Source organism: Drosophila hydei, unplaced genomic scaffold (assembly GCF_003285905.1).
Source record: "Drosophila hydei strain 15085-1641.00,03,60 unplaced genomic scaffold, DhydRS2 tig00008121-arrow-pilon, whole genome shotgun sequence".
NCBI lineage: Eukaryota > Metazoa > Arthropoda > Insecta > Diptera > Drosophilidae > Drosophila > Drosophila hydei.
In genome coordinates this window covers 2,314,532-2,340,092 of record NW_022045832.1, presented here as the reverse complement: position 1 = coordinate 2,340,092, position 25,561 = coordinate 2,314,532, and the positions used below count along the sequence as shown (strand labels likewise).

The 25,561-nt window shown below is 41.9% G+C and overlaps 1 protein-coding gene across 1 annotated transcript in view; it reads left to right on the top strand.

The window, feature by feature from the left end:
* Positions 1-25,561, top strand: part of LOC111599575 (nephrin) — a 75,652-nt gene that overhangs the window by 24,901 nt on the left and 25,190 nt on the right. The window contains exon 3 of the mRNA XM_023315249.2: positions 24,690-24,822. Coding sequence (XP_023171017.2) covers positions 24,690-24,822 — 133 coding nt within the window. The remainder of the gene's footprint in view (positions 1-24,689; positions 24,823-25,561) is intronic.

Below are 25,561 nucleotides of genomic sequence, written 5' to 3'. Positions count from 1 at the left end.
CACGCGCGCGCGTTCGCAGTGTCAAAACAACGTCACAGGCAGAGTATATGGACGAGGGGTGCAATACGTTCGAGGGAGGGGGCGCCACAAGTCAAGTGCAACATTGGTCGCGGGGTGGGGCGAGCGGCGCAGAAAAGAGCTGCCACGTTGCGCCAAGATGCAAAGTTCAATTTCACATGTGGAAATAACAGGGAAAATATTGTGGGGAGTTGCGCTGAGCCGCACTACAAGAATACAACAGAGGAAGCACATGTCACACTGAAGTACGTGCAAGGATGGTGCCGCTGCAGGCAACAATCTTCAGATCAGGGGCACCAATACAAAGTGGGTACAACTGGCGATGCAACTTGACAGACGACAGACGACAGACGGCAGTGGCAGTGGCAGTGGCAGTCGCAGCAAACGAGAAAAATAAATGGGCTAGAATAGCTAAAGAAAATGCAGTGAGCAGAGCGGCCAAAGTGAGTTGAAGCAGCGCAAATATGGATGGAATATATATTACAGTCAAAGCAACGCTGAATAAATCCGGGAATTGACAAAAGTTGAGGTCTCATCACAGAGTACATAAATAAAGCGCTAAGTCGCAGCATCAGCTGTCTGCCAGTCGTATATGGAAACTGTGAATGTGAGGAAGCTTTTACTAAGGCATAGATTCCATTTAAATTATTTTTCTCATATTGCGAATTCAGTTCGCTTTGTTTTCGTTTCCGGAAATTGTGCTCAGTCGGGCGCAGTTATTTCTAGCGAAATAAAAACCTATCTTTATTATTTTCTTTTGGAACATGTGCTCTTCATTTGCCCGAATGCAGTTGCCCCCATAAATTCAGTGGCACTCCTCCGTTTATGAACAGCATTGGCCGACCGCTCGTTGGCCCTGCCAAGTGAACCTTCCAGGCACAACAAGTGTCTAGGAATGCAGAACAAATGCTGCTACTTCCTGTTTAGCGCGAAATTTCAATTATGAACAAACATGGGCTCGCTCTCTCCCTTTGGCCAGCCAGCGTCCATCTTTCGCAGAAAATACAACAGAAAATGTTTTATTTGTCAGTTTTCTTTCAGTTCTTTTTTTTTATTTTTTGCCCCTTTTTTCACTGAGCAAAACGGGAAAAATCGGCTTGCTCCACTTTCATGGGCGTTGGGGCGTGCATTCGGGCATCTGTTTCATTTCAGGACAGGCATCAGATGTGAAATATATATATATATATATATATATATATATATATATATATATATATATAAATTATATGTTTTCCAGTCCTGTGGTGACTGAAAGTTAGGTTGAGAGGCGACTGTGCCTCTTATTGCTGGCCTCGGGCTCAGACAATGAAATAAGCCATTTAACGAGCAAATGACGGAGTGAATATTTATTTAAGCGGTTTACTGGAAGAACGCTTTTTAACCCTGCTTTTAATTGTTCTTTTTTGAATAATCGAAACAGTTAATTTTATTGGTTTTTCTTATTATATTCACTATTTTTAGTTTTACTTATATGACACCAATTTTTAGCATGTCCTATCAGTACGAGTTAAAACACGAGACTGATCTATATTTTTACAAATCATAGCCTCACCGGCGTAAGTAGAGTTGCCCTTGCCAGGGCTGTTCCTTAACTTGTCTAGCACCCGATAATAAGTGTTGAATAATACCTTACATTAAGTGTTATAAGCTAACTAAGTGTTATAAGTTAACTACCCCCCCCCTCAAGTGTAAGGTCGTCCTCGACCGACCCAATTCCAGCGACGACTCCTCGCAAGTGCTTCGCGGACTTCTTTGCGTCGATGATCCACCAAAGAGTGAAGCCAATGCAGATTAAAGCACAGCATATGGCTCCTCTTTCGGAGTGCCGTACAACGACACATCATCAAAGTGCACCATTTCGGTTCCTTGGTCGCATATTAGCAGCGGTGACCAGCGAGTCGGTGCAGGTGTTCTCGAATGAAATCCGCAAGTCGTTCTCATTCACATTCAATACGGAGCAGTATGAGCAGCGTACTGATTCTTCGCTATCGCCGTTCAGCAGGCGCTTACTAAGCTTGCTCTTGCGCCTACGTATGTGGCGTCTGTTGAAGCTGTTGGTGCACGACGTGGACGTGGGCCTTGGCATCGGATGATGCATACCAAAGTTGTGCAGCTGCAGCGACTTGAGTGTGGCTGGCGCCGTCGATGACTGGCCGTGCACGTGCCCGTGATGGCCGTGATGACTGTGTCCCACCACTCCAGCGATGCTATGAGCCGTTACTGGACGAGTGATGTGTGTAGTCTGTCGGCGCGCTCAGCTGGCGATTGAATTCGGCCTTGCGGCGCGTCAAGTCCGTCAGGCAGTATTTGTTCAGATGGCCGTTGCTGGAGACAGGGCTCTTGGGCGATGATGCCAGATGCTGCGTATAGGCCGAAGGAGTTGCTGCTCACGCTTAGCTTATTGCCGGCGTTGTGCAGCAGATTGTTACAGTTCTTGCCGCTGATCTTGGCCGACTTTTGCCCGTCGTCGGTATCGTGTTGCTGCTGCTGCTAGCCGCCCTGTACTCCTTGTCGTCGCTCTCGCTGCGCACCGATGCTCGATACGCAGGAAATGTCTTCGTCTTGCTCTTCAGAGAGCCGTTCAGCAGTAGCTGCTGTTGCCGTGCGGCAACTGCCGACAATGCCGGCAGCTGCAGTTGACGTGACGCCGCTGCCGATGAGGATGAGGATGAGCCGGCAGCCGTGGCAGGTGTCGACAGAGATGGGCAGCGGTTGGAGCAACCTGTGGCTGTGAAACTTCTTGAATTAATGCAGTTGGCGGTGTTTTGGGGATTTCTTGACTTGGTTCTAGTATGGATGAAGAGTCGCTTGGCTCTGCCGCCGCGAAGAGTTCGTTAGTTGTTGCTGGCTGATGAGCTTCTACTGTTGGTGGTGGTGCCGTGAACAAGGGGGTTTCCTCAACGATTCCGCTTGTAGATTTGCATGCTGTGGTTCTGGCTTAGCATCCAACTATGGGGCGAATAGAGCTGTTGCTGGTTCTTGTGGACGACAGGATAAATCGTAATTTTTCTGCAGGCTTTTTTAATTTTTGGGAATTTGGTTATAAAATGTATAGTGTTGATGGATTCCTCTAGCCAAATTGATTTTAAATCTGAGGAGTCCAAAATGTTTGGGCTAACAATGAGCCTTCGCGAGAGTAATAGCAAGCATTAAACTTTGCAACTCCATCGTCCGCATTCTGTTTCTGGACAGTGTTTCAGTGTTTCAAATAAATAAATCAATAAAATCAATTTGTGAGTTTTGGCTATCCCGAGAACTCCACTGACAGCAAATGTTAACTGGTTAAGTTGGTCTTGAACCTCAGTGTTTACTTCTATCCGTCTACTGTTGGCATTCATTAGTCGCATTTCAGTGGACCTAGTCTGCTCTAAATCACCAGCATCGGGTGTACCCGCCACCAAAATGTTTTATAAAAACTATGCCAAGTGGCTAAAGGTAAATAGAAAACTATATCTAACTTATTCGAAATTGCCTAGCGGCTTAAAAAAAAGGTGTAATAAAAAAAAACAAGGGAGTCATCTTAGGTTGTCCTTGTGGACCACCCTTCCTTTAATGAGGACCTCGGTCCCCAGGTCTGCTTCCACGGCCTTCTCGACACATAAAGGTGTGAGTTTGTTTCCGAGCCGTCGGTTGGACTTGACCAAAACCTTGTCACCAACATCGAAGACTCTATTCTGCCGCTTTGCGTTCTCCCTAGCTCTGAGCGTCGTCTGAGCGTTTCTGATCTTTTCTTCTATCTTCTCTTGTGGCTCATCAGAGTGCGCCTGAACCACATCAACTGGTCTCTGGTCGATGACCGAATGGATCGACTTATTGTATTCGGTTGTGGCCAGTAAAATGACTTCTACGGTGTCATTTATGCCTTTGTCGATCTTTAGGCATCTGGCTAGCTCTAACAGAGTGCTGTGAAAGCGCTCAACCTGTCCATTCGATATGCTATGCAATGGTGGTGCATTTGAAATGCTGACCCCATAGTTGTTTGTGAGCATAGTCATGATGGTCTCTGAATTCAATGACGGTTCATTGTCACAGTAAATGGATCTGGCTTTTGGAAAAAAATTCATAAGTTGCATTACGGCTGGCTTCAGATCCACAATGGTTCTTGAAGCGACCGGTTGGACGATAGCAAACTTAGAGAACTTGTCGATGCAAGTGAGAAAGTATTTCTTGTCAGTGGAGAAAATGTCTATGTGTAACATCTCTCCTACATGTGAGGGGATCGGTGTCTCTCCAAGCTCTTGTTTTTTGGGGTGTCTATCATACTTAGCCCTAGCACATGTTTTGCAGTTTTGTACTATTTCCTTGGCAATTTTTGCCATCCGTGGAAAGTAGTACTCCGAGAGTACCTGCTTAACATTTTCCTGTGCAGACCTATGGGCCCTATTATGCTCGACTGTGAGGATTTCCCTTCCTTCTCCAACCGCAAATATGTCCACTACGCGATTTTTGCAATGCCAGAACTTTGTGGCTGGGTATCTTCGCACCAATGCATCTTGTATCATTGCAAGCGTGTGTAAATTACAGTGGAGAGCATTTACGCATTTGGGTGAGACTACATCTTCGAGCTCGTCTAGCAGCGATTCGACGCATGTATAGCTGATCAAGTAGCGTTTCTTATTTCCAAAAAGAATAAAACTTCGTTTTAAGGGGAAACGCGCCTCTTCTAGCACTATCTGGTTTTGAAAACAGTTCAAGGGTTTGTCTGTCGTCTCAATGGTGTTGGTGAGAGATACCTCACTGTGGATCGTTGCAGCGCAGGACTCAATTTCTTGCTCATTTATAGCGTTGAGCTGCTGTCTTGACAAGGCATCCGCAACCAGATTGTCCTTGCCAGGTTTATAGAAGATACGTGCATTAGACTCGTCAATGCGCGCTTTCCACCTTTTGATTTTCGCATTTGGATTAGATTCCGAAACTGCGAAGGTCAAGGGTTGATGGTCAGTGAAGATATTAATGTCTTTCACCCCATACAAATAGTGCCTTAATTTGGCAAGTGACCATACAATGGCCAATAACTCTCTCTCATTGGTTGCATAGTTAACCTCACTGTCCTTCAATGTTCTTGAAATCATTGTTATAGGACGACCCTCTTGAGACAAAACTGCACCTATGCCGTGAGCCGAAGCATCGGTCGTTAGATCGAATGGCTTCTTAAAATCGGGGTACCTGAGCATTACATTCTCGGATGACAAAATATCGCGCAACTTCTGAAATGCCCTCTGCTGCACTTCAGAGAATTGAACCTTTATATTTCTGGACCTATGCTTACTGACTGTTCCATTTTCACCCTTCAGGATATTCGAGATGGGTCTTGCTATTGCGGCGAAGTCCCTAATGAAACATCTGTAATAACTTGCGAGGCCTAGAAATGATCTAACCTCGAACAGCGTTTTTGGTTCTGGATACTCCTGTATTGCCCTAACCTTTTCAGGATCCGTCGTGGTGCCAGTGCTGGTGACTACGAAACCAAGAAAGTTCACGCTTTTCTTAAAAAAACGTGACTTTTCGACGGAGACCCTCATGTTTGCTTCGTGTAAGCTTTTCAGGACCCAATCCACGTGTTTAATGTGGGATTCCTCATCTTCTGAAAAGATGATTACGTCATCGACATAAACATAGCAAAATTTGCCAATCTGCTCTCGCAGTATGTCGTCGATGGTTCTTTGAAAGATGCTTGCTGCATTCTTTAATCCAAAGGGGAGTCTTTTGAACTCGTATTTCCCCCCGTTCACAGAGAAAGAGGTTTTTTCACGGTCGCGTTCAGCGAGTATGATCTGGTGATAACCAGACTTGAGGTCTAATGTTGAAAAGAATTTGGCTCTCCCCAAATTCCCCAATATCATTGATATATTTGGCATAGGGTATTTGTCCGGCACGGTTTTTTCGTTAAGTTTACGAAAGTCCATTACCAACCTCATTTTCCTATTGCCCGCTTCATCAGTGCCCTTCTTGTCTACTACCCATATTGGGTTATTGTAGGGAGAGACGGACTTTTGAATTATATCATTCTTTAGTAGATCTTTGATTTCTTTATTAACGAAATCAGCCGCTCCCATTGGATATGGGTAAAGCTTGGCATAGATCGGTTGCTCGTCTGTAGTCCTAATGGTAGCCACGACTGATGTGTTATACGGCAACGCCTCGTCTGGGTCTGCAAAGGCCTTTTGTCTGGTCTTCAGCATTTTCAAAAAAGAACTTCTAACTAATGGGGATGCGTCTGCACAGTCTACATTTGTGAAATTTACATTTTTGCATTTGTGGAAGGTGATTGGTTCGACCTCCGTGCCCCACTTAAGTTGTCCTGAAGCTAAACAAAGCGAAGCAGATGCCTGCTTTAGCAGGTCAAGGCCTATAATCCCATCAAAGGTTGATAAGTCCGGCAGAATAAAAAAAGTTGCTTTTAACCCAAACATTGAAACAAAGCATTTGTGTGTAATTTGTGTCTCGCCGTGAATGGAGTGAATTTTGAAGGGGGACTCTACCGAGCGGACGCCTTTCAACCCTTTATGTGGCCGAATGAAATTCTTGGCCGCGCCCGTGTCTATGAGGAATTGCATGTGAGTCCCTCCTACTCTTCGTCTGATGACGGGTAGAAGGGATTTACTCCTAAAAAATTAAGGGCATCAGAGTTATAACTAGTAACGTTATTGATTTGTGCCGCTGCGCTGGAGGCAGCATCAGCACACACCTCTGCCCCCTGTCCCGCGCCTTGCGTGACGTGATTCAACCTTTGCTGCTTTCTCAGACCGCCTGTGCGGTCAGATGCGGGGTGCTTCTTGTTCGCGTAAGCAAGGGCCTGAGTGGGCTGCATTACCCTTGAAAAGGAAGGATCGACCTCCATGGGCACTGGTGCGCCATTATTGTTGTGCTGCCTGGTGCTTCGTGGGTCAGTCCGAAATGGGGCCCTGTTTTGCTTGCTAAAGTGCGGATTCTTTGTACCGCTAGCTTGTCTTTCGGCTTGATGCGAATACCTCTCATATTGGTGACCCTGCGCTTTTGCATGCGGCTTGCGCTCTTTGTCTTCAAGACTTTTTGCAAAATTAGCCGCGAATGAGTACCTTTCGTGATTCGACTCGACCTCTTGCGCGAGAGCTAGCGCTGAAGGCAGATCTCTGGGCTTTGCTGCAAAGAGCACATCTGTTAGACTGCGCTTGAGACCCGATATGAACACACGCAACGCATCGTCGCGGAATTTTTCACATAGGCCCTTTGCTAAAGCCGGCTCATATGACATATTAACTTTGTTTGTGAGAAGAGCGAGTTTCTTCTCTACTTCATCATAATATTGAAGCAGGGACAGGCCACCTTGCCTCAAGGTACTTAATTCTTGTTCAATGACATGAATTGGTCTCTTATCACTGTATGTGAAATCTAGGCGATTTATTATCGCATCAAAATTCAGCACAGTACCAAATGAGGCTAGCACCGCGTCTGCGGGGCCCCTAATCTTGTTTCTTATGATGATGACGGCCTGATAATGACGAGAACTGCCATTATACGGTCTGAAGATCTCGTAAGTGGCTAATGCTGCCTGCCTCCAAGATACATACGATTCCTGTACCCCTGCAAACTCAGGTAAGCATTTGACGGCATCTAGTGGCTCGTCACAGTGAATATCGTTCCTAATTCCTATAGCAGCATACGCTACTACTTGTGGGGCGGCAACGTTTGCTACCGCTATTTGTTCAGCTAACTCATTAATTCGTTGAGTTAATACATGTTCCCTCTGCTGGTTTACAGCGGCCTGTTCGGCTAAAGCTTTGCTAGTAGCCGTCCTTATTATTTCCGTAAGCTGATCTGCATCCATTCTACCTGATGGTGGGGGAACTACACAGTCGGAATCTGAGTCGCTAGACTGCCTGCGAGGGTTTCTATATTGGTTGAACCGAGACATGCGCAAGTCAGTGGTCGCGAAAAATAAAACGGGCCGTCAGAAGATGGGTCGAATTACGTCACAGCTCTGAACTACGAGAACTGCATGCACAACTTCAGACACACAGAAAGTAACACAATGTAATTTTATTGACGATCTGAATGATCAATTGCTGCCACTAAAATTCCCAAAGTAGTCACTCTCACTTGGTTCTGATCATTAATTTTTTTTTTTTTTTTACATGCAATTGCAATATAAAATACTCGCTAGTCCTAGGTATTTTTTTATAAAATAAATTTTAACACTTTTTGTGTTTGAAGAAAAATTTTGGCTAGAGTATCCACTTACAAGATTCAACTAACACAAAACAAAAAAAAAAAAATCCCTTTATAAGATCTGTCAATTGCAGCTCCCGCGCTGCTGTCTTAATTGTTGTTGGTTGTGGAGTCCGACCACTAGTTGGGCGCCAATTATATGTTTTCCAGTCCTGTGGTGACTGAAAGTTAGGTTGAGAGGCGACTGTGCCTCTTATTGCTGGCCTCGGGCTCAGACAATGAAATAAGCCATTTAACGAGCAAATGACGGAGTGAATATTTATTTAAGCGGTTTACTGGAAGAACGCTTTTTAACCCTGCTTTTAATTGTTCTTTTTTGAATAATCGAAACAGTTAATTTTATTGGTTTTTCTTATTATATTCACTATTTTTAGTTTTACTTATATGACACCAATTTTTAGCATGTCCTATCAGTACGAGTTAAAACACGAGACTGATCTATATTTTTACAAATCATAGCCTCACCGGCGTAAGTAGAGTTGCCCTTGCCAGGGCTGTTCCTTAACTTGTCTAGCACCCGATAATAAGTGTTGAATAATACCTTACATTAAGTGTTATAAGCTAACTAAGTGTTATAAGTTAACTTATATATATATATATATATGTCTGTGCGCAGTTATATGTTAGGGCACCCGCTGACTACTCAAACGTGACTGTCCAAAGTTTTTCAATAAACTTTAACAAGAAAACATTAAAAAGCCACAAGGCTGAAGTAGAGCATTTCCATTGCCATTTCCACGGCGCTTGTAGTAACCCCTGGGCAGAAGTCAAAGCTTCAACTCTATAAAGCGAGCGGCAAATAGTTGTGCGAAAATGTGCTCGACTGCCCAACCACGCCCCCACGACACAAGACTCGTCCCTTGGCCACAATATTTTCCTTAGTTGACCCACGCTTTGTTGCTGTTCTCTGTTCTCTCTCTCTCTCTATCTCTCTCTCTCTAGGTCTTTGAAATATAAATTTCACATAAAAGGCAAATCTATAGCACATCTTTAGTTACTGCTGCTGCCGTAGATGGCTTCACTTGCCTTAGCGGCTGCTTGTGCCACCCGCAAGGCGGACCACCATCCAGTTAGTGCGCATTACGCGGCAGCCAAACGAAATAAATATCATTTTATGAGTTTTTAACTTGCTTCGGCGCCCCTCATAGCAGTTCCACCCCCGCTGTGCTTCAGCTGCTGCTGGCCTTAACAAGCGCAATAAATGCAACAGCGGAGCAAAGGCGCATCAGCAGCTGGCACGTTGGGTGGGGCTGGTGGTGGTGTTCGTCGGGTGTTGAGACACCGCTACTGCCACTTACTGTTGCGCTGCCCGCTTTTATGGTCTACAATTTCCCTTTTGTGTTGATATTTTTAGCTGCTCGAAACATTTGCATTTTGCACTTGATTGAGCCCCCTCTCTGTGAGTAATGCTTCCGTTAATCAACGTTCAAACGGCCCGCTCCAGCAAGCCACCTCCACCTCAGTCTCAACTCTGGCGCTTACTGCTCTCTTTGAATGTGTATTCAACAAAAAACCCCAATGTCAAAAGGTGTGAATCAACAACTGAAGAGACGAACCTCAATTTGTGCTTATATCTATATATATATATATATATATATATATATATATATATGTTTAGTACGGAGTATATGCAATGTACAACATCGTTTGTTGTCAACAGCGTTTGGCATTTGCCTTTTCCGCTTAACGCTTCGCTTCGCTTCACGGGGGTTATTTTCTGAAATTAACCCTTTCGGGCATAAGGCACTCATAAAAAATTCAATTTTATGACCATTTTTATTTGGCCACTTTTCGTCTGTCTGCACATGCCAAAATCGCATTAAAAGCGACTGGTCAAAGGTCTGAATCAGACCAAGTCACTCACCAGGCAGGGCGGGTGTGGGCCAAAATCCCTACAACTACTTAGCCCGTAATTATAGCTATTTACAGGGTATCAGAATTTAATCTAAAAGCACGCAAACATTTTGTCTACAATGAGCATGAGCCTGAGTATTTGACAGTTCCATTTGTAAACATAAAGGCGGATATAAAGTTTTTATTGACAGATATTTAATAACTAACAGTTATTATTTATTGCTGTTATGAAAATAATAATATTCGTTCATTAAAAGTTCTCAACCTTCATTAAAGCTATCAAAATTTGGTTCAGTCACAAAACTTGAAAAGCACTTTGCATCGAAGACAAAGACTTTTTGAGCATTTGCCTCTTTCTCTTCTTGTTGACCTCTCCAAACATATTTAAATACTCTATAAGCCACAAAATATCTGATATCTTATATATAATATATAATATAATTTCAATAAATAAATACATTTGTGAAGCCTTTAACTACTTTAATGACTTGCAAAGGAATTCACTTATTAAAAGTAAGTTACAGACGCTTAAGTCCAATTAAAATATGTGAATTTCCTTCAGCAATTGATCTGGCTCAAATAGGCTTACTGGTTAACAGTGCGACATATATTAAAATATGCTTTTTAAATTGTTTTTTTTTTTCTCCCTATCGATTAAATATCAGGGAATTCCTTTCGAATTAACTTTTGAAGCATGACGCAATGAGCTTAAGCTTAAACAAGGCGCCAACGTTGATAAAATATTTGAGAGCTTGCAAAAAAACGTGTTTAACAATTGAAAAATAAAGCAAATATGTGAAATACTCATGTCATTATGTAGTATTTTCATTTATACATTGTTTTAAGTTTTTTACAATTTCTATAAATGAAAGATATTTTATAATATTTAATATAATCATGCTTCAGTTTTTAAATATTAAATAGCTATTTTTTATTTTTATCGATAAACTCAGTCAGCTTATAATACTTGGTTTTTTTCTTAATTTTTCAAGCTCAGAAAAAGTTTTATATATATATATATATATTCATTACTTTTTAGTCAACTATAGCCTGTAGAGTTATTCGCTTATTTACAGGGCATAATAAGCTCGTGTAAGTGTGCTGAGGCGCACAGATGAGACCAAAGTATGTTACACAGACTGACATGTGTTTATCTGTGTATATAGCCCAGCTGAAGTTGTGATTCACATTCCGTCAACGGTCGCTGGACACGCCCAGCGATATATCCTTCAGCAATGCAGCAGCAGCAGCAGCAGCCGTAGCCACGCTTCAGTGCACCCATTCGATGGCCTTTGTTGCTGTTGTTGTAATTGGCGTTGAGCTTTGTAATTTTTATCGCCGCCCGGCATGCGCTTTGTAGCTGTGAGCCGAGATGGACTCGGGCGGGGTTTGGTGACCCATTGTTCGAGGCGGCGATCCAGGCCGCCTGTTTACGTTTATGCTTGGGCAACACGCCTTTATGATTTCTGTTTGATTGCCGCCGCCAATGCCGCCAACGAGCAGGCGCCATTAGTCACACATTGCCGAGTGTAAGTGTGAGCGCAGGGGCAGTGGCTAATGGGTGGGCGTGAAGCGGTTTCTGGCGTTCAAGTGGAAAATTGAATTTATCACTTGAACATGCCAAGCAAACGGGATTCGCCCCTTTGGTTTTTGTTTCTTATTTTTTTGCTACTAATTCGCAACAAAATTCCATGAAATCTATTTGGAACACGTAATCAACTCGTTTGTGCATATTTTACAGCCACCCCAATCACAGGCTTCCCCCTTCAGCCCTCCCATGACCCATGACCATTTGTTTTGCAATATTTTCCGGTAGGTGGCGCTTGCCGACTGCCGTCTGCCGCCTTTGTGCGACCCGCCGCCTTGAACATTGTCTAAGCGTTAATTGAAATTTGCCAGAGGTGGGCGTGGCCGGCAAAAACGGAAATGACCATCGCATGCAGGCGAACAGTAATTTGCGTAATTTACATATTTATTAAATTTTAATTTAGAAGGCTGACATTTTTTTTCGTTTTGGTTTTTGTCGTTTTACATACTCTGAGCTGGGGTGATTAGGCACTGGATTTGCATAAATTGTCGCAAATTGAAAATGCAGCAGAGTAGCCGCGGCCATAGCGTTTACAACAAGTGCAGTAATAAAATGCCATAAATGGCATCAGTCCGAGTAAATAAATTAGGGAGCAATGCCATCGCTGCATTTGAAGCAGCTCTGATTTATGCATTCGATAGTCGGCAGCACATAAATTGGAATAGTTTGTCAGCTGTGGATTTAATTAAAAAATTATTTAAATTATTGCTGCGCGCAGACATGCTGCTTATTTCATTTCATTTGATTTCATTTCAGTTTGCGTCAAAACGCAATGCTCGCGGCCAGCGCATAAATCGTTGGCGCAGCCGAGTCATTTTCAGCGGCAACATAAACTAAACTCGACTACGATTGCTGCTGAATCACACTTGTAAATCTAAACACACACGCCCCAAAGTATGCAATGCTCTGCATAAAATATGTATGTACTCCAAACTCTATTTGCTGATGTTGGCTTGTTGTTGTTGCCGCTGGCGTCGTAAATTTGCATATTTTGCATATAAATAAACCCGTAAAAGGGAATTCGGTCGCTCCGCACTAGCAGCGGCGGCACCGTTGAAATGTCACTCGGCAAATGGCGAAAGAAGCTCCAAATAAATATAAAATAAAATAGCTACAAAATGGCCAAAAGAGAACACATAGTTTGGGGCAGCATCGCTTGGCATGTCTGGGCATGGCAAGGGTGCCGAAAGGGCGGCCGCTGAGGTGTGTCGAGGGCGCTCGGAGCAGGCAAATTGAATGAGCCGTCTCTGAGTTATGGCAGGCTTGCCAAATGTTGTAACAGCTGGGCAACTGATACCGAGGCGCCGCCTGGCTGCGATTCCACATCTGGGCGTGGCCATAAACAAGCGTATACTTGATATATTGTCAATGGACTTCTTCGCCGTCTTTTTCGCCACTTGAGCTTACTGTAGATTTGGTTTATTGGCAGCTGGGACAGAAAGAGAAGAGATACAATGCCAAGTTGGAAGTCTCTCAATCTTTATGTGCTCCAGTATTGATTACTTTGCTTTCACAAAGGCTGTCGTGACGTTAAATATGGGCAAAGAGCAACGCATTAAATCATCTAAATGTTCATGCTCATTAGCAATCAATGCATAATAACAACAACAACAACAGCAACAAGGCTGCCAACACTTCACACTTCATTTGTGCTCGCACACACACACAGCTAACATTAAGGGTAAGCGAGCAGCTCGATTAACAGGCAAATTAGCATTAAATTACTTTTTTCAAAAAGCACACTCCCTGCCTATTACCATCCCCTACCCATCCCCACCCCTCCCAAACATACACAGTAAATAAATCAATTAGCAGCGAAAAAAAAAAGAAAATATTTACTGCTGGCTTCTAGTTAGCGTTTAGGGGGAGCGAGGGGTTGCCGTTTGGCTGGGGCTGGAGCTGGGGGTTGGCGACAGCTGACGCATATATTGGTAAACAGAATAAACAAAAAAAGAAACAATTAAAAGCTTCAGCCAGCGCATCTGCACAACACATTGCAAGCCAATAATAATGATGGGCTCCAAAATGGGCCAACTTTCAAGTTCCCATCGTTTAAAATTCTTTTTTATTTCGATGTGCTTGATGGCAAACGCAGCTGCAACATGCAGCTGCAACTGCAACTGTAACTGCAACAGAAGCTGCCGCTGCTGCTGCTTGGCCTCGGCACATTATTTTAATTATTTGTTTACGCAACGCAAACAAACTTTGCTGGCGGCACTTCTCTTGTCTTGACTCATGCTCGCTATTCATTGTTATTGTTATCGTTATGCATATGCGTTGCTCGGCCCCATAAAGAGGAACAGCTCGAAATTCTTGGAAATGTCCAAAAAAGACAGAAGACAATGCCAAGGCGCCTAATTAGCCGCACTCATCGTCATGCGAATTTGTCAAATTAAGCAGCTGGCGCTAGCCTCCCGTCCCCTCCGCCCTCTGAGTGAGTCAGCTGCTTACCCATGCCCCGCTCGAGTTTCTGCCGCTGAAATGCCAGTGTCAAAATAAAACGGCCCCAGAATGTGCAGGCAATTACTACCAGACACCATTCCAGTTGGCATTCGAGCAATGCGGCCTGAGCTCGGACAGCGCCAAACATGGGCGGCATGCGCTGATGCGGCGCCAACAGCCAAATGAAATTAAATATCACAAGCTGCGGAGCAGGAGAGCAGGAGAGCAGTAGAGCAGGACAGCTGGAGAGATGTAGCACTGTCGAGCTGAAACTCGAGAGCACGGCCATGGCCGAGGATAGCGCTACTGAAGCGACGCTGATTAAAAAATTGTTTGACAAGAAATCAGCGCGACGCTTGTCTGGCCTCAGAGCCTGCCAGTCGAGCGCAGCACGCTGCGTGCATATCCTGCGTTCCAACTGGCGGAAAAAGTGAAGTGTCGCTGTTAATTCGGCGTAAATTTAATTGTCGCCTGCAATTAAATTGATTTTCGTACCGGTAGAGTCGGTAGTCGATGTCTCACAGCGCCAACTGCTGACACTTCGCCTCAACTTTAATTTTCTTTTCATTTTCGCTGTGCCCCAAAGGAATTTCTCCTCTTTCATTTATGCACAAATAATTTATTGATGCTCCGGGTCAACCAGGCAAATTAAATCTTTAACTCTGCCTAAATGTGAATTAAATGAAAACATACTAAACAATTGAGAAATGTTAGTGAAGGCCAAATTTGTTTACTGTTTTCTTTTCTATTCAATTTAAATTTTGTGTTTGTCATGAATCTGTGAATAGGTTTTCTCAATATTGAGCCTAAAATTACATTTTTACACTACAGTAAAACACTTTTCAATCAACTTTTTAAACCTTTTTCTATTTACCCAACAAAGTATAATATACACAATGAAAACATTGTTTTGTTGAAGTGTTGTGGCTAAGAGTGCTCTGGTAGGGTAGGAAAAGGTCAAATAAATATGAGATAAGTTTCAGAGATAAGTTTTCTGTTGAAGTAATGGGGAAATGGGAGATGAAGACATTTCGAGAGTTACTCTTAGGTTGCATATATACTGCATAAGCTATGGGTTGGGCCATTTGAACTCTTTCAGCGCCAACAAAATGTGTTCAAATTATTGAAGTTTAATGTTCAATTTAATTAATTTAAGTTTAAACTTTAAACTTTTTGTTTTATATGAGTTTCTATAGATAGTTTCTATAGATAGCGAAATAAATGCATTTTTACATACCTAAAGACAAGTCAGAGCTGCTTCTGATTAATAATACCTTGGTGGGTCGACCAGGCCTCTTTCTGTCTGTTACATATACTCAAAAGAAATTTAAAAGTGAAGAAAAACCTAGTCACAAGTCCGCATAACTCTCTAATAGACTCTAATAATAGACTTAAAGCGCACCATCAATGGCAAATATAAACCAATATAATTCCGAATAAAATTGATTTAAAAATACTTAAATATATTTTGGACTCGTTTGACTCACGGGAATATTCCCTAATCAATAGCGGCAGCACAGTGCATATACAGATATTTATATATATATATATTTTGCTGTATATACTAAATTTATATATCTATATATATGCTATCTATTGGTGCCGCAGGGCAGCGTTGCGTGTTTCTGTTTCTAAAACGAAAAAACTGGCACAAATTCAAAAATGATTTTTACGCAATTTAACGACAACAACTTGAAGATGAACTATAAATAAATGCCCCTTAGTGTTAGGCGGGCGTCAGTTTAAGTTATTTGTAGTTCGTATCTGTGAGTTGCTTGTGCTGCTGCCTCTGCTGTTGCGGCTGCTGCCTAGGACATGAGTCACAAGCGGTCATGTTTATCTATGATAAGTGCTCAGTGACCAGTTTAATTGAAAATAATAAACACGCGTGTAAATAATGCGCAATGTCTCGACCAGTTTCACAGTGCGGCTGCAGAGCTAACAGAAGCCAAACACAATGATGCCCCAGCGCTGTCCTAGTTTCAGGCGCAGCGAGTCCTGTACAAAGCCCTGTTCTGGCCAACCGCCCAACCGCCCAACCGCCTGCCGCTCTGCATCCAAAATTGTCGCAGCAACTACACAGCCTGGCCCATGTTGCACAGCATGTGTTGCATGTTGCAGTAGCTGTCGCTGCTGTTTCTATTGTTGTTGCTGCTGCTGTGGTTGCTGCTGCTACGTTTGCAAAAATGTTTTGCTGCATGCCGTTGCCATATTTTACTTTTAAATGCCGTTGCCGTTGCCCTTGCTGTCCTTGCTGGCTGCTTTTTTAATTTATTTGCTCATTTTCACTATTTTCCAGTGGCACTTGTCTTCACACCCCCACTAGCACAATCTTCCGCCTCTCTCCATCTCTCTCTCTCTCTCTCTCTTTCTCTGCAACTCGATATTTGCGGTGCATTATTTTCATTGCGGTTTATTTTCATACTATTTTGCAGAGCATCAGATTCTTCTTACTTTTCTGTTGAGTTTGACAAATGCTGAACTTAAATTCCCAAATGTTACTTTTATATTGTCTAATAACTCAGCTAAAATTGGAACATGTCTGTCTGGACTTTTGCTTCATGTGAACTTTTTCTAGAACTTTCTTGAAACATTGTTTTATATAAGAAATGCTATGAATTTCTATATTAAATAAGTTAAAAAATACTTATATAATGTTAACTTAATATGAAAGTAGCTATAGATATCTTCTAGTTGTAAGTCTTGGATTTTGTTTAGTTTATTGCATAAATTTAATAAGTCAAGTCAGGTTATCACACTTTGATTCGGGATTCAAAGCAGAATAGGCTATAAGGCAACAGAACATTTGTGCCTAGTTTTGCTGGACTTGCGTCTTGGCTAGAGAATGAGTTAATACATATTTTATTCGCATAAATTTAATGTCCATCTATATTATAATATATACAGAATATCTCTATCATTTAGTATATCAATTTAATATCATTTTTGTGGTTTAGGGAACAACATATATGGTAGAAATAGCTTCAACGAATTTAAAGTTCTCTTCTATCAAAAAAATAGATGTACAGTACCCTTCACCTAAAAAGGTTTGAGTTTTATAAAGTTCTTAAAAGATAAATGAAATATAGTTTGTTAATAAGGAAAATTAATCAGCTATGATGAAGAAAAGTTTTTGCTCTGAAAGTTTTCATTTTATATTAAATATTGGTTTATTTTTTTTAATAAATTAGTTTATTCTTTTGATAGTTCTTATCATTATTAAAGTCAATCTCTAAAAGTTGTTTTTGTAAAACAATTATATATTTCTATATTTTTATTATATGCTTTTAGTTTTTTGATTTATCATTTCAATTTATTTTATACAATTATGTATATCTTAATTATATAATGAGTTATTAAGGCATAGTAAGTTAAGTAAGTTCACCTTTGATTGTAAGTCCTAGTGCATAGCACACAGACACATACCAGTCTTACATGTACTTATGTACATAACATAAAAAGCATGATATGTTAACATAAATGTGCATAAATTGAAGCTTGACAGCCTTTGGCGTTCTGGTTATGCATTGAACCCCGATTCGTTTGTCAGTTAGTCAAGCATATTAAGTTTTTGTACTGAGTATTTATCGATCATATTGATTGGTTGGCTGCAAACCAAATGAGCACATGAAAGACTTTAGCCCTGTACTAAAGAGTATTTTCGTTTCGCTGTAAAAGGCAGGGCCTTAGTTTATATATTTGCATTTGGTCAAAATTAAAATCGCATAGTTTTTCATAAATCATGACCACATGTGCGCGTTGCAGAGTTACTTTCTACTTATTTGCGCATTGCCCTGAGCGTGGTGCATGCCACAAACAACATAAATACGACGCCCCCACTACAGCGCAGCCATCTCTGTGTGCGGGTGAGTTTTTACAATTTAAATCAAGTAATTTACGCGCTATTAGAGCAACCGCCAGGTCATATTGCTCTTTCTGTATTCCCAAAAGTGCTGCAATTAACATGGAATAAAATTTCATCATTTGCTTGTGCGCAGTAATTGCGGTCATTTAAAATGTTTATGCTCACCAAGTGGTTTTCAATAATTTGCAATTGAAATATTATAAATATTTAAGCATACATTTCGCCATAAATTAAAAATGCAGCCAAGGCTAAAGGACTGCATTAATAATAGCGCCGACTCACTGTAAGCTTTTCCCATAATTAACGGCCGCGGGGCGTATGCGTAATCTGCTTATTTATCGCAGCTGCCTAAGAGCATCAAGTGGCTCGTTGCCTCATCAGCACTTCCTTTAATAGAAAATTTAATATTGAATGCCCGCTGCTAAAAGGTTCTCAGGTCACCATACACAAGGAGTCGTCTACACAAGCAGCTCAAGCAACAGTTGCACAGCCAGCTGGCCAGCTGGATGGACAAGAAAAATATATAAAAAAAGGAATAAAGAAAAAAACGAGAGGAAACTAAAGGAGACACGTAATGGCCGGCCAACAATGGCGTCAACAAGAAGGACAACAAAGCGCTGACTGGAATATTTTCTCGTATTTTATTATTAAATCACGTAGCGAGTGCAATACGGCGTCCAAAATGACAGCGAACGCATTTTAATTGAAGGCACAAAGGCGCACACGAGTCTCGCCCGGAGGAAGCTAGCAAACTGATAAAAAGTTGGAATGGTCGATGATGAGGCACTAGAGCCGAGACAAATGCCAGCTACTCCCACTAACGCTGCCACCAATCCCCTTGCTTCGGTATCAGCTCCTGCGGCTACCATTGAATTTGTCGGCCGGGTGGCTGCGAATGACTTTGTGCAAAGAAGTTTTCTAATTGAAAATGGCGTCGCAGAATTTAATTTGAAAACTTTCACTGACAGCGACTGACCCCAACAGCAGCAACAAATAATAAAAATAATATTAAAACAGGCTCGATACGAAACAGCAACACGCTCAGTGGCAACAACTTGCAAGATTTATTAAAAGCGAAGACTCTTTAAAGCGACTGCTCTCCTTTCACCAGCCATTGGGTCATCAGCAGCTTGCCAATTCATCTTGCCGAAGCACTCGAGTATTTACGCATACTGCTGTATACATTATATTTGTTGCCTAATTGACTTGCCGTGGACATTTGTTGCTTGGCTGCGCGGCGTGCGCGATTCACAGAACTGTGACTGGCGCCAACTTTTTGCGAATACATATTTTTGACACAGCAATTTGGTCAAAATGCTTTCATATTTCGGTCCCTGCCCCACATCTTGACTACGAAATGATTCTCAGAAATATATATATATATATGTATGCATATACATATATGCAAACGAGCTGGCAAACAACATTTGCAGCTTTGGTCAGAATAGGCATCGAGTGTGTGAGGAACGCAGGGCATAGAGAAAAAGTTATGTGTTTCTGCTTGTCCGTTAAAAGTTGTTAGCTTTGTTTGCTACATAACATGATGGCAAACGGAAATGCACACAAACCTACATAAACACCGCAGTTGGGATGAAAAAACATGCAGACATTTCTAATTATAAGTAAATACTCATATACATGCATATTAGCAGGCACTGCGTGTGTGTGTGTGCGTGTGAGTGCGCGTGTGTGTGAGTTAGCACTTTAAAAGTTTACTATACACAAGGCTGCCCTGTTCGGTAGTCCGTAATGCATGCGAGAAGTGTGAGAAAGTACATTAGGGTCAGTGACGACTTGGACTACACTCGAGTTGGGCGGGGCAAGAGGCGTGGCGTGGCTTGGCATGGCATGGATGCTGCTGCTGCTTGTACATTTACTTGTCGTGGCAATGGCAACCACTTTCGCTCTCAACTTGCAACATTTTGTGGCCTTACCGAGCCATATGTTCGCGCGCCCGTATGTGTGTATGTGTGTGTGTGTGTTTGCCATAATGTACAATTTAAATGTAAACAATTTGCCCCAATGTGGCGCAACGTGGCAAAAAACGTAACAGGACAAAGGCAGCTGAATAAAATATTTAAAAAGGCAGCAGCAGCAGCAGCCATCAGCATCTGCGGCGAACGCTAACAGCATATGCCAGACGTGGCAGCTGTGAATAGTGAAACTCAAATATTTATCTTGGCAATTGCCTCTAATTTAGTTCAAAGTTGCCAGTTGCCAGAGCTCTAAATAAACTTTTCATTAGCAGCAGTACACTCAAATACCTAGCATACACAGAGCGCAATGCTCCGGCCGTTAGACAAGCATAAGTTCAGCTAATATTATTTAATTAACTTTCTTTTATAGCTGTAATTGACTTTTATGTGCTTTGCAAATGTTTCAATCAAACTTCAAACACACCAAAAGCCACAAACTAGTAAATACAACGCCTCACCCACACCACGTAATCGTATTAGGCCTCACACAAGGAGCTTCAACAACCTCATATCAAATTAGTTACGCTTTATAAATGTTTATATGATTAGCGGTATAGTTAACTACATGTTAGGCGCTTGACGTGTACTTACCTTATACCAAATGCCTTTGCATGTTATTCTTTATAAGAGGCGCAAGCGGAATTTCGTTGTCGCAAAAGACTTTTTGGCCTTGCTTCAGTCTGCGAAATGGCGAACTAATTAAATAATATTGTGTAAAGGTATTTACTTCCAGGTAGCTATTTCGTGTTCTCCTTAATATGCAACAAGCTGATATTCATAAAAGCCCAAGCCACAACCGCAACAAACAAAAACCGCAGCGCCGCCAAAGCTTCAACCACGCAACCCACATCGATCTACATGCCCCTTTCCACTGCCAGGATAAACTTTGAAATAAAACCAACCCAAATCAATTGAAAGCTGTGATGTGTGCTGGGCTGTGCTGTGTTTTGCTGGGCAATAAAACAATTTGATCAAATTGAAAAACTAAAACAAGGCACAGATATTTGCCGCTATTGAAAGGCTGCCAAGTTTTTGTTATTTGGCATATATTTGACTCTGATGTTGTTGTTCTTGTTTTGTTGTTCTGTTGTTTCTTTTATTGTTGTTTACATTGCGTGCTACATTTAGCACGCTGCCATTGTTACGAGTTTGTTTAGCGACACGTTTTGCTGATTTCTATTATTGTCAATTTTTATTTTCCTTTTGCATTTCCCCAAGAGTTCATTAAACTCTTCGCCAGAGCGCAATACAACAAAATGTATTTTCAATTAATTAAAATAGCTTGTGCTTTTCAGTTAAAATTACAATTTCGACTCTGTTCATTTTCGCTAAAAGCAAATAATATGATTTTAAAGCATTCGCAGCGAACAGCAAGCGCTGCGCTGTTGTAGTGTCTTTTGTCTGCATAATTTATGCAACGTCTTTTGTGCCGCAACGTGGTGCCTGCGAGTCGAAGATTGAGAGCTAGGCGAATGCTGCACACGATGTTCTCTACGCCCTTTTACGACTCTTGTTTAATGTATGAAAAGTCCCACGCTGCGTATGCGTAATATCTACATTCAAAGCCTGTTGCAGTGCGAGCTTCAAAAACTAGTGGGGAACAGCTGCTGAAATATGTATTATATGGCAGAGAAAAATTAATATATTAAGATAATATGAATTATATTAATTAATAAATATTTATTATTGATCAAATATATAATTATTTATCAACATTTATTAACAAAAAGTTAAAACTAAGACAGATACACTATGTAGCCCAAAATAATACGGCAAAGCGAAGTCTCAACGGGAATATTTTGCTTACCCTTACCCAGCTATGCTCCAATTTATAGCCAAATATAGCTGACAATATAATTGCAAAAAAAAGTATTTAAAAAATATTAAGCTTAAGTTTTTATTTTAAAATATATTATCTTGACTTCTAGATAATATATTTTAAAATAAAAACTAAATAGAGAAAAACAAAAACAAATTAAGAGAGAGAGAGAGAAAAAGATAGTATTGGGAAATCATAACACAATCAGAGCGGTTTTTGTCAGACAAGCTATAGCCTGATTTAGGATTAATATCAATGTTTTAGATTTATTTAATAACATAAATTAAATTAAAATAAAAAATAGGTTGAAATGCTCAAAGCTGGCTTCACTTTATGCCCTTCAAATCATAAGCTCCAATGAAATTTGCGCCATGAACGAGTTGTTAAAGTAAATTCTTTGCTTTCAATTGCTTTATTTGTCCAACTTAATTGTAAAGTTCAAAGAAATTCATTGGAATTTCGCTAGAATGTCAAAACACTTGCACTAAGCAAGGCCTGAGTTCATAAATCAAGATAGCAAAGCTTACATAACAAATCTGAAATCAAACTCGAGTTAAGCCGAAAAACAAATATTAAATAAATTTCCTTGAATTTGTAGAAATTGAATAAGATATCTATTTATGATTTATCAACACAACACAGCATTTCCCAGCTGCTTAGAGAACAAAATGAAAATCAACAAAATGTTTATTTATATTCATTCATTTTCCAAAGTAATTTTCATAATGCCGAACTTTTCCCTAATTTATTTATAGCTTTCCCCATAATTTTTCGTTTATTTCGGAACTAATCTCTAGACTTCAATAAACATTTCCTGCAATATTGCCTTAATTAGAATTAGAAAACACACTCAACACATGGATATTAATTGATCTATGTTGAGAGCCTGTCAAATGTGTCGATGCTTAAATAATGAGCCGCCCAAATAACTCTGACAAGCCGTAAAAATTTCAATTGGGAATATGCGCGCCCGCCCCCGAGCTCTGATCGGCTCCGCTCGACTCGACTCGGCTCGTACGTGCTAAGTAATTTACATGAGGCCGAAAATAGCCGCAAATAATGCTATGTGTCAAAACAGAACATCAAACAGGCGTGAGAGCAGCGAGCTCGGGAGCTAGGGGAACTGCCATTGATGTTGGGGGCGCAGGTAGAGCTCAAGACTCAAGGCTCGAGAGAGCGACCAACTGGTAAGAACTATGTTGTTTTTTCTGTTAGTTTCATTTTGGGATACGGAACAGACATCAAAGTCATCGGCGTCGTCTCCTGGGCTGCCAATAAAAGAATTGAATGAATGCATAAATCATTAAAAGCGGCCAGACGATTGCCGCCAGCAGCAACTGGGCAGATGCCATTGGGCACTTATAAATAGATTTTCAGGGTGCAGCTAAAGGGCGCTCGGGCAGCATGGAGCTCTTGCTGCTGCCGCTGGGCAACTTCAAAGCTGTGGCAATTGCGATTGCAGCACAAAGCATCTAATTAGATGTTGTTGCAACAGGCATGGCCGCAACGGCTAAGCAAATATAAACTAACTGCTGCCTCTCCAGCTGCACGGGCTTTGGCTGGCCCAAGCCATTTATATGGATTTACGACTAGGTGTTGCCTTTTGCTTGGCAGCGCACATTTGCCCAGCTTGCCACAAGCCAAAGCGTTGACAAATTGCCGATGCCGCAGCGGAAGCTGCGCCGCCGCCATGTTTGCCATTTTGCTCAAGCTGTCAGCGAATGTGCGCCGGAAAGTATGCAACGCAATATAACAAATGGCTTGTGGCCTTGCAGAGCTGCGGTTGTCGTTGGCCAGCGAGCACACGAGCGGGCGCTCGCCATGCGGGACTTATTTCAATAATTTCCTAATACGTTCGCTCTACAAGACTGCATAGATTTATGCATGTAGCTGCGGCATGTGCTTTGCTAATCCCCTTTGCTGGTGCCGCCAGTTGGCAGGTGTGCGGGGAATTGCTGGCTTGGGAGCTACGATTAAATTTGCACTTCACTTTCGGCAAAAAGTTGGCAAAAAACATTTGAACATCAAAGTGCCGGGACAACAGGAAAAAAAACGAAAACCACAAAAAAAAAACATGGCAAAAAAGTGTTTTAAAAATTGTTTGCAAAATAAATGTTTCGCACTTTTGTTGCCACTGCTGTTAGCTGTTGCTGCTTTGCTGCTCCTCTAAGCACTTAAATTGGAGCAACTTAACATGCTGTGAGCTTTGCTAAAGAAATTTGCATTGCCTCGGCCTTAATAATTTCGAACGTGGCTTTAATTAAAGACTGCTGTTTATCAAGACCCAAAGTGTGTGTGGCTCGCAGCGGGCACAATATTTGTGAAACACAGAAGCCATGCTAGAGAAAACAATGTGGAAAATGTACTGGTTGCCCTGTCGATTGAAATAACATGAAACACGAGCCCGAAATTCGAGGTGAAGCAGCGTAGCATGAAAGAGAAATATTTTCTCTTTTCATTTATATATTATTTGTATTCCTTTATTTGTTTTATTTTATGTTTTATTTTGGGGTTACTTTTTATTTTGGAAAGAGAAAATAACAAACAGCAACAAGGACAGCCGGCAAACGGAAGCGTCGAGCAGACAATGGGCGTCGACGTGAAAGTGGGCGTACGAGCAGCTATGCGTGGCCCATTGCCTGAACTCCCACAAAGCTCCGCGTGCTGGCTTTGAGTATCTCGTTTCGCGCTCCACGCGAAACTAAAGCGGAAGCATTGTGTTAAAATAACAAACAATCAAGCGAATCATGCAGGATGTGCAAATAAGAAATAAATTTATTTTTATCAACGCCAACGCCAGCGCCGACTTCCTACCTGACAACTTCAATTGGCTGCTGCCCCCCTGTACTCCACGCCTCTTTGGCCCACATTGCTAAATAAAAAAATCAACTTTTCTTTTGGCCTGTTTTTCCATTGCAGTACCCGCACGTCTGGTTTGGGCCGCTGCCGGCAAGACCGTGGAGCTGCCTTGCGATTTGACGCCACCCACGCCGCAAGACTCAGTGAAATTGCTGCTTTGGTTCAAGGACACCACTGGCATACCGCTATACAGGTGAGTGCTGCTGCTGCAAATGCCAGAACATGGCAAATCAATTTCAGAGCCTGGTCAAACTATTTAGTTGCTAGTGGCCAAAAAAAAAAAGATAAAGAAAAAACTGTCTGAGCCAGCAGCCAGTCGACAAGCGGAAATGTTGCCCAAGTGCTGCACACATCTGCAGATCTACAAATACGCGCATGTAGACACACGTCCACAGGAACACATCCTGCAGGCGACAGCCATCCATCAAAAACGTGAAGTAATCGTCAACATCCTTTGCTGCCATCACACTTGGCGCATTTTTCACATTTTTTTTCTTTTTTTTTGCTTCCATTCAGTCCTTTTTCTGTGCGTTTTGCCTGTATTCCGGCTACGATGTTTTTTTTTGTGTGACGGTATTTTGGCGCAGGATCCCGGAAGAAGTGTTTTGTGTACTCGCATGGATGTGCGAGTGTGTGTGTGTGTGCATGAGTGTGACAAGGATGCGCCCGTCCACGCCGTCATAATCCACTTTGTTATAATAAATGTAAAGCACATCCGATTACAGTTGCCATCGCTAAAGTGTAGCAAATTTTCACGCACATACGCATCAGACACGCCTCCCACCACCCAGTCGCCTTTCCGCTGCCAGCTTTTATAAATTTCAGTTGATAAATTTTCAATGTGGCCCGCGCATTTCAAGTGCTGGCAGCGCGAGGCTTGCGTGCCCCAGCGGCAACTAGCAGACATATAGGTGTACAACTGGCCACCATCA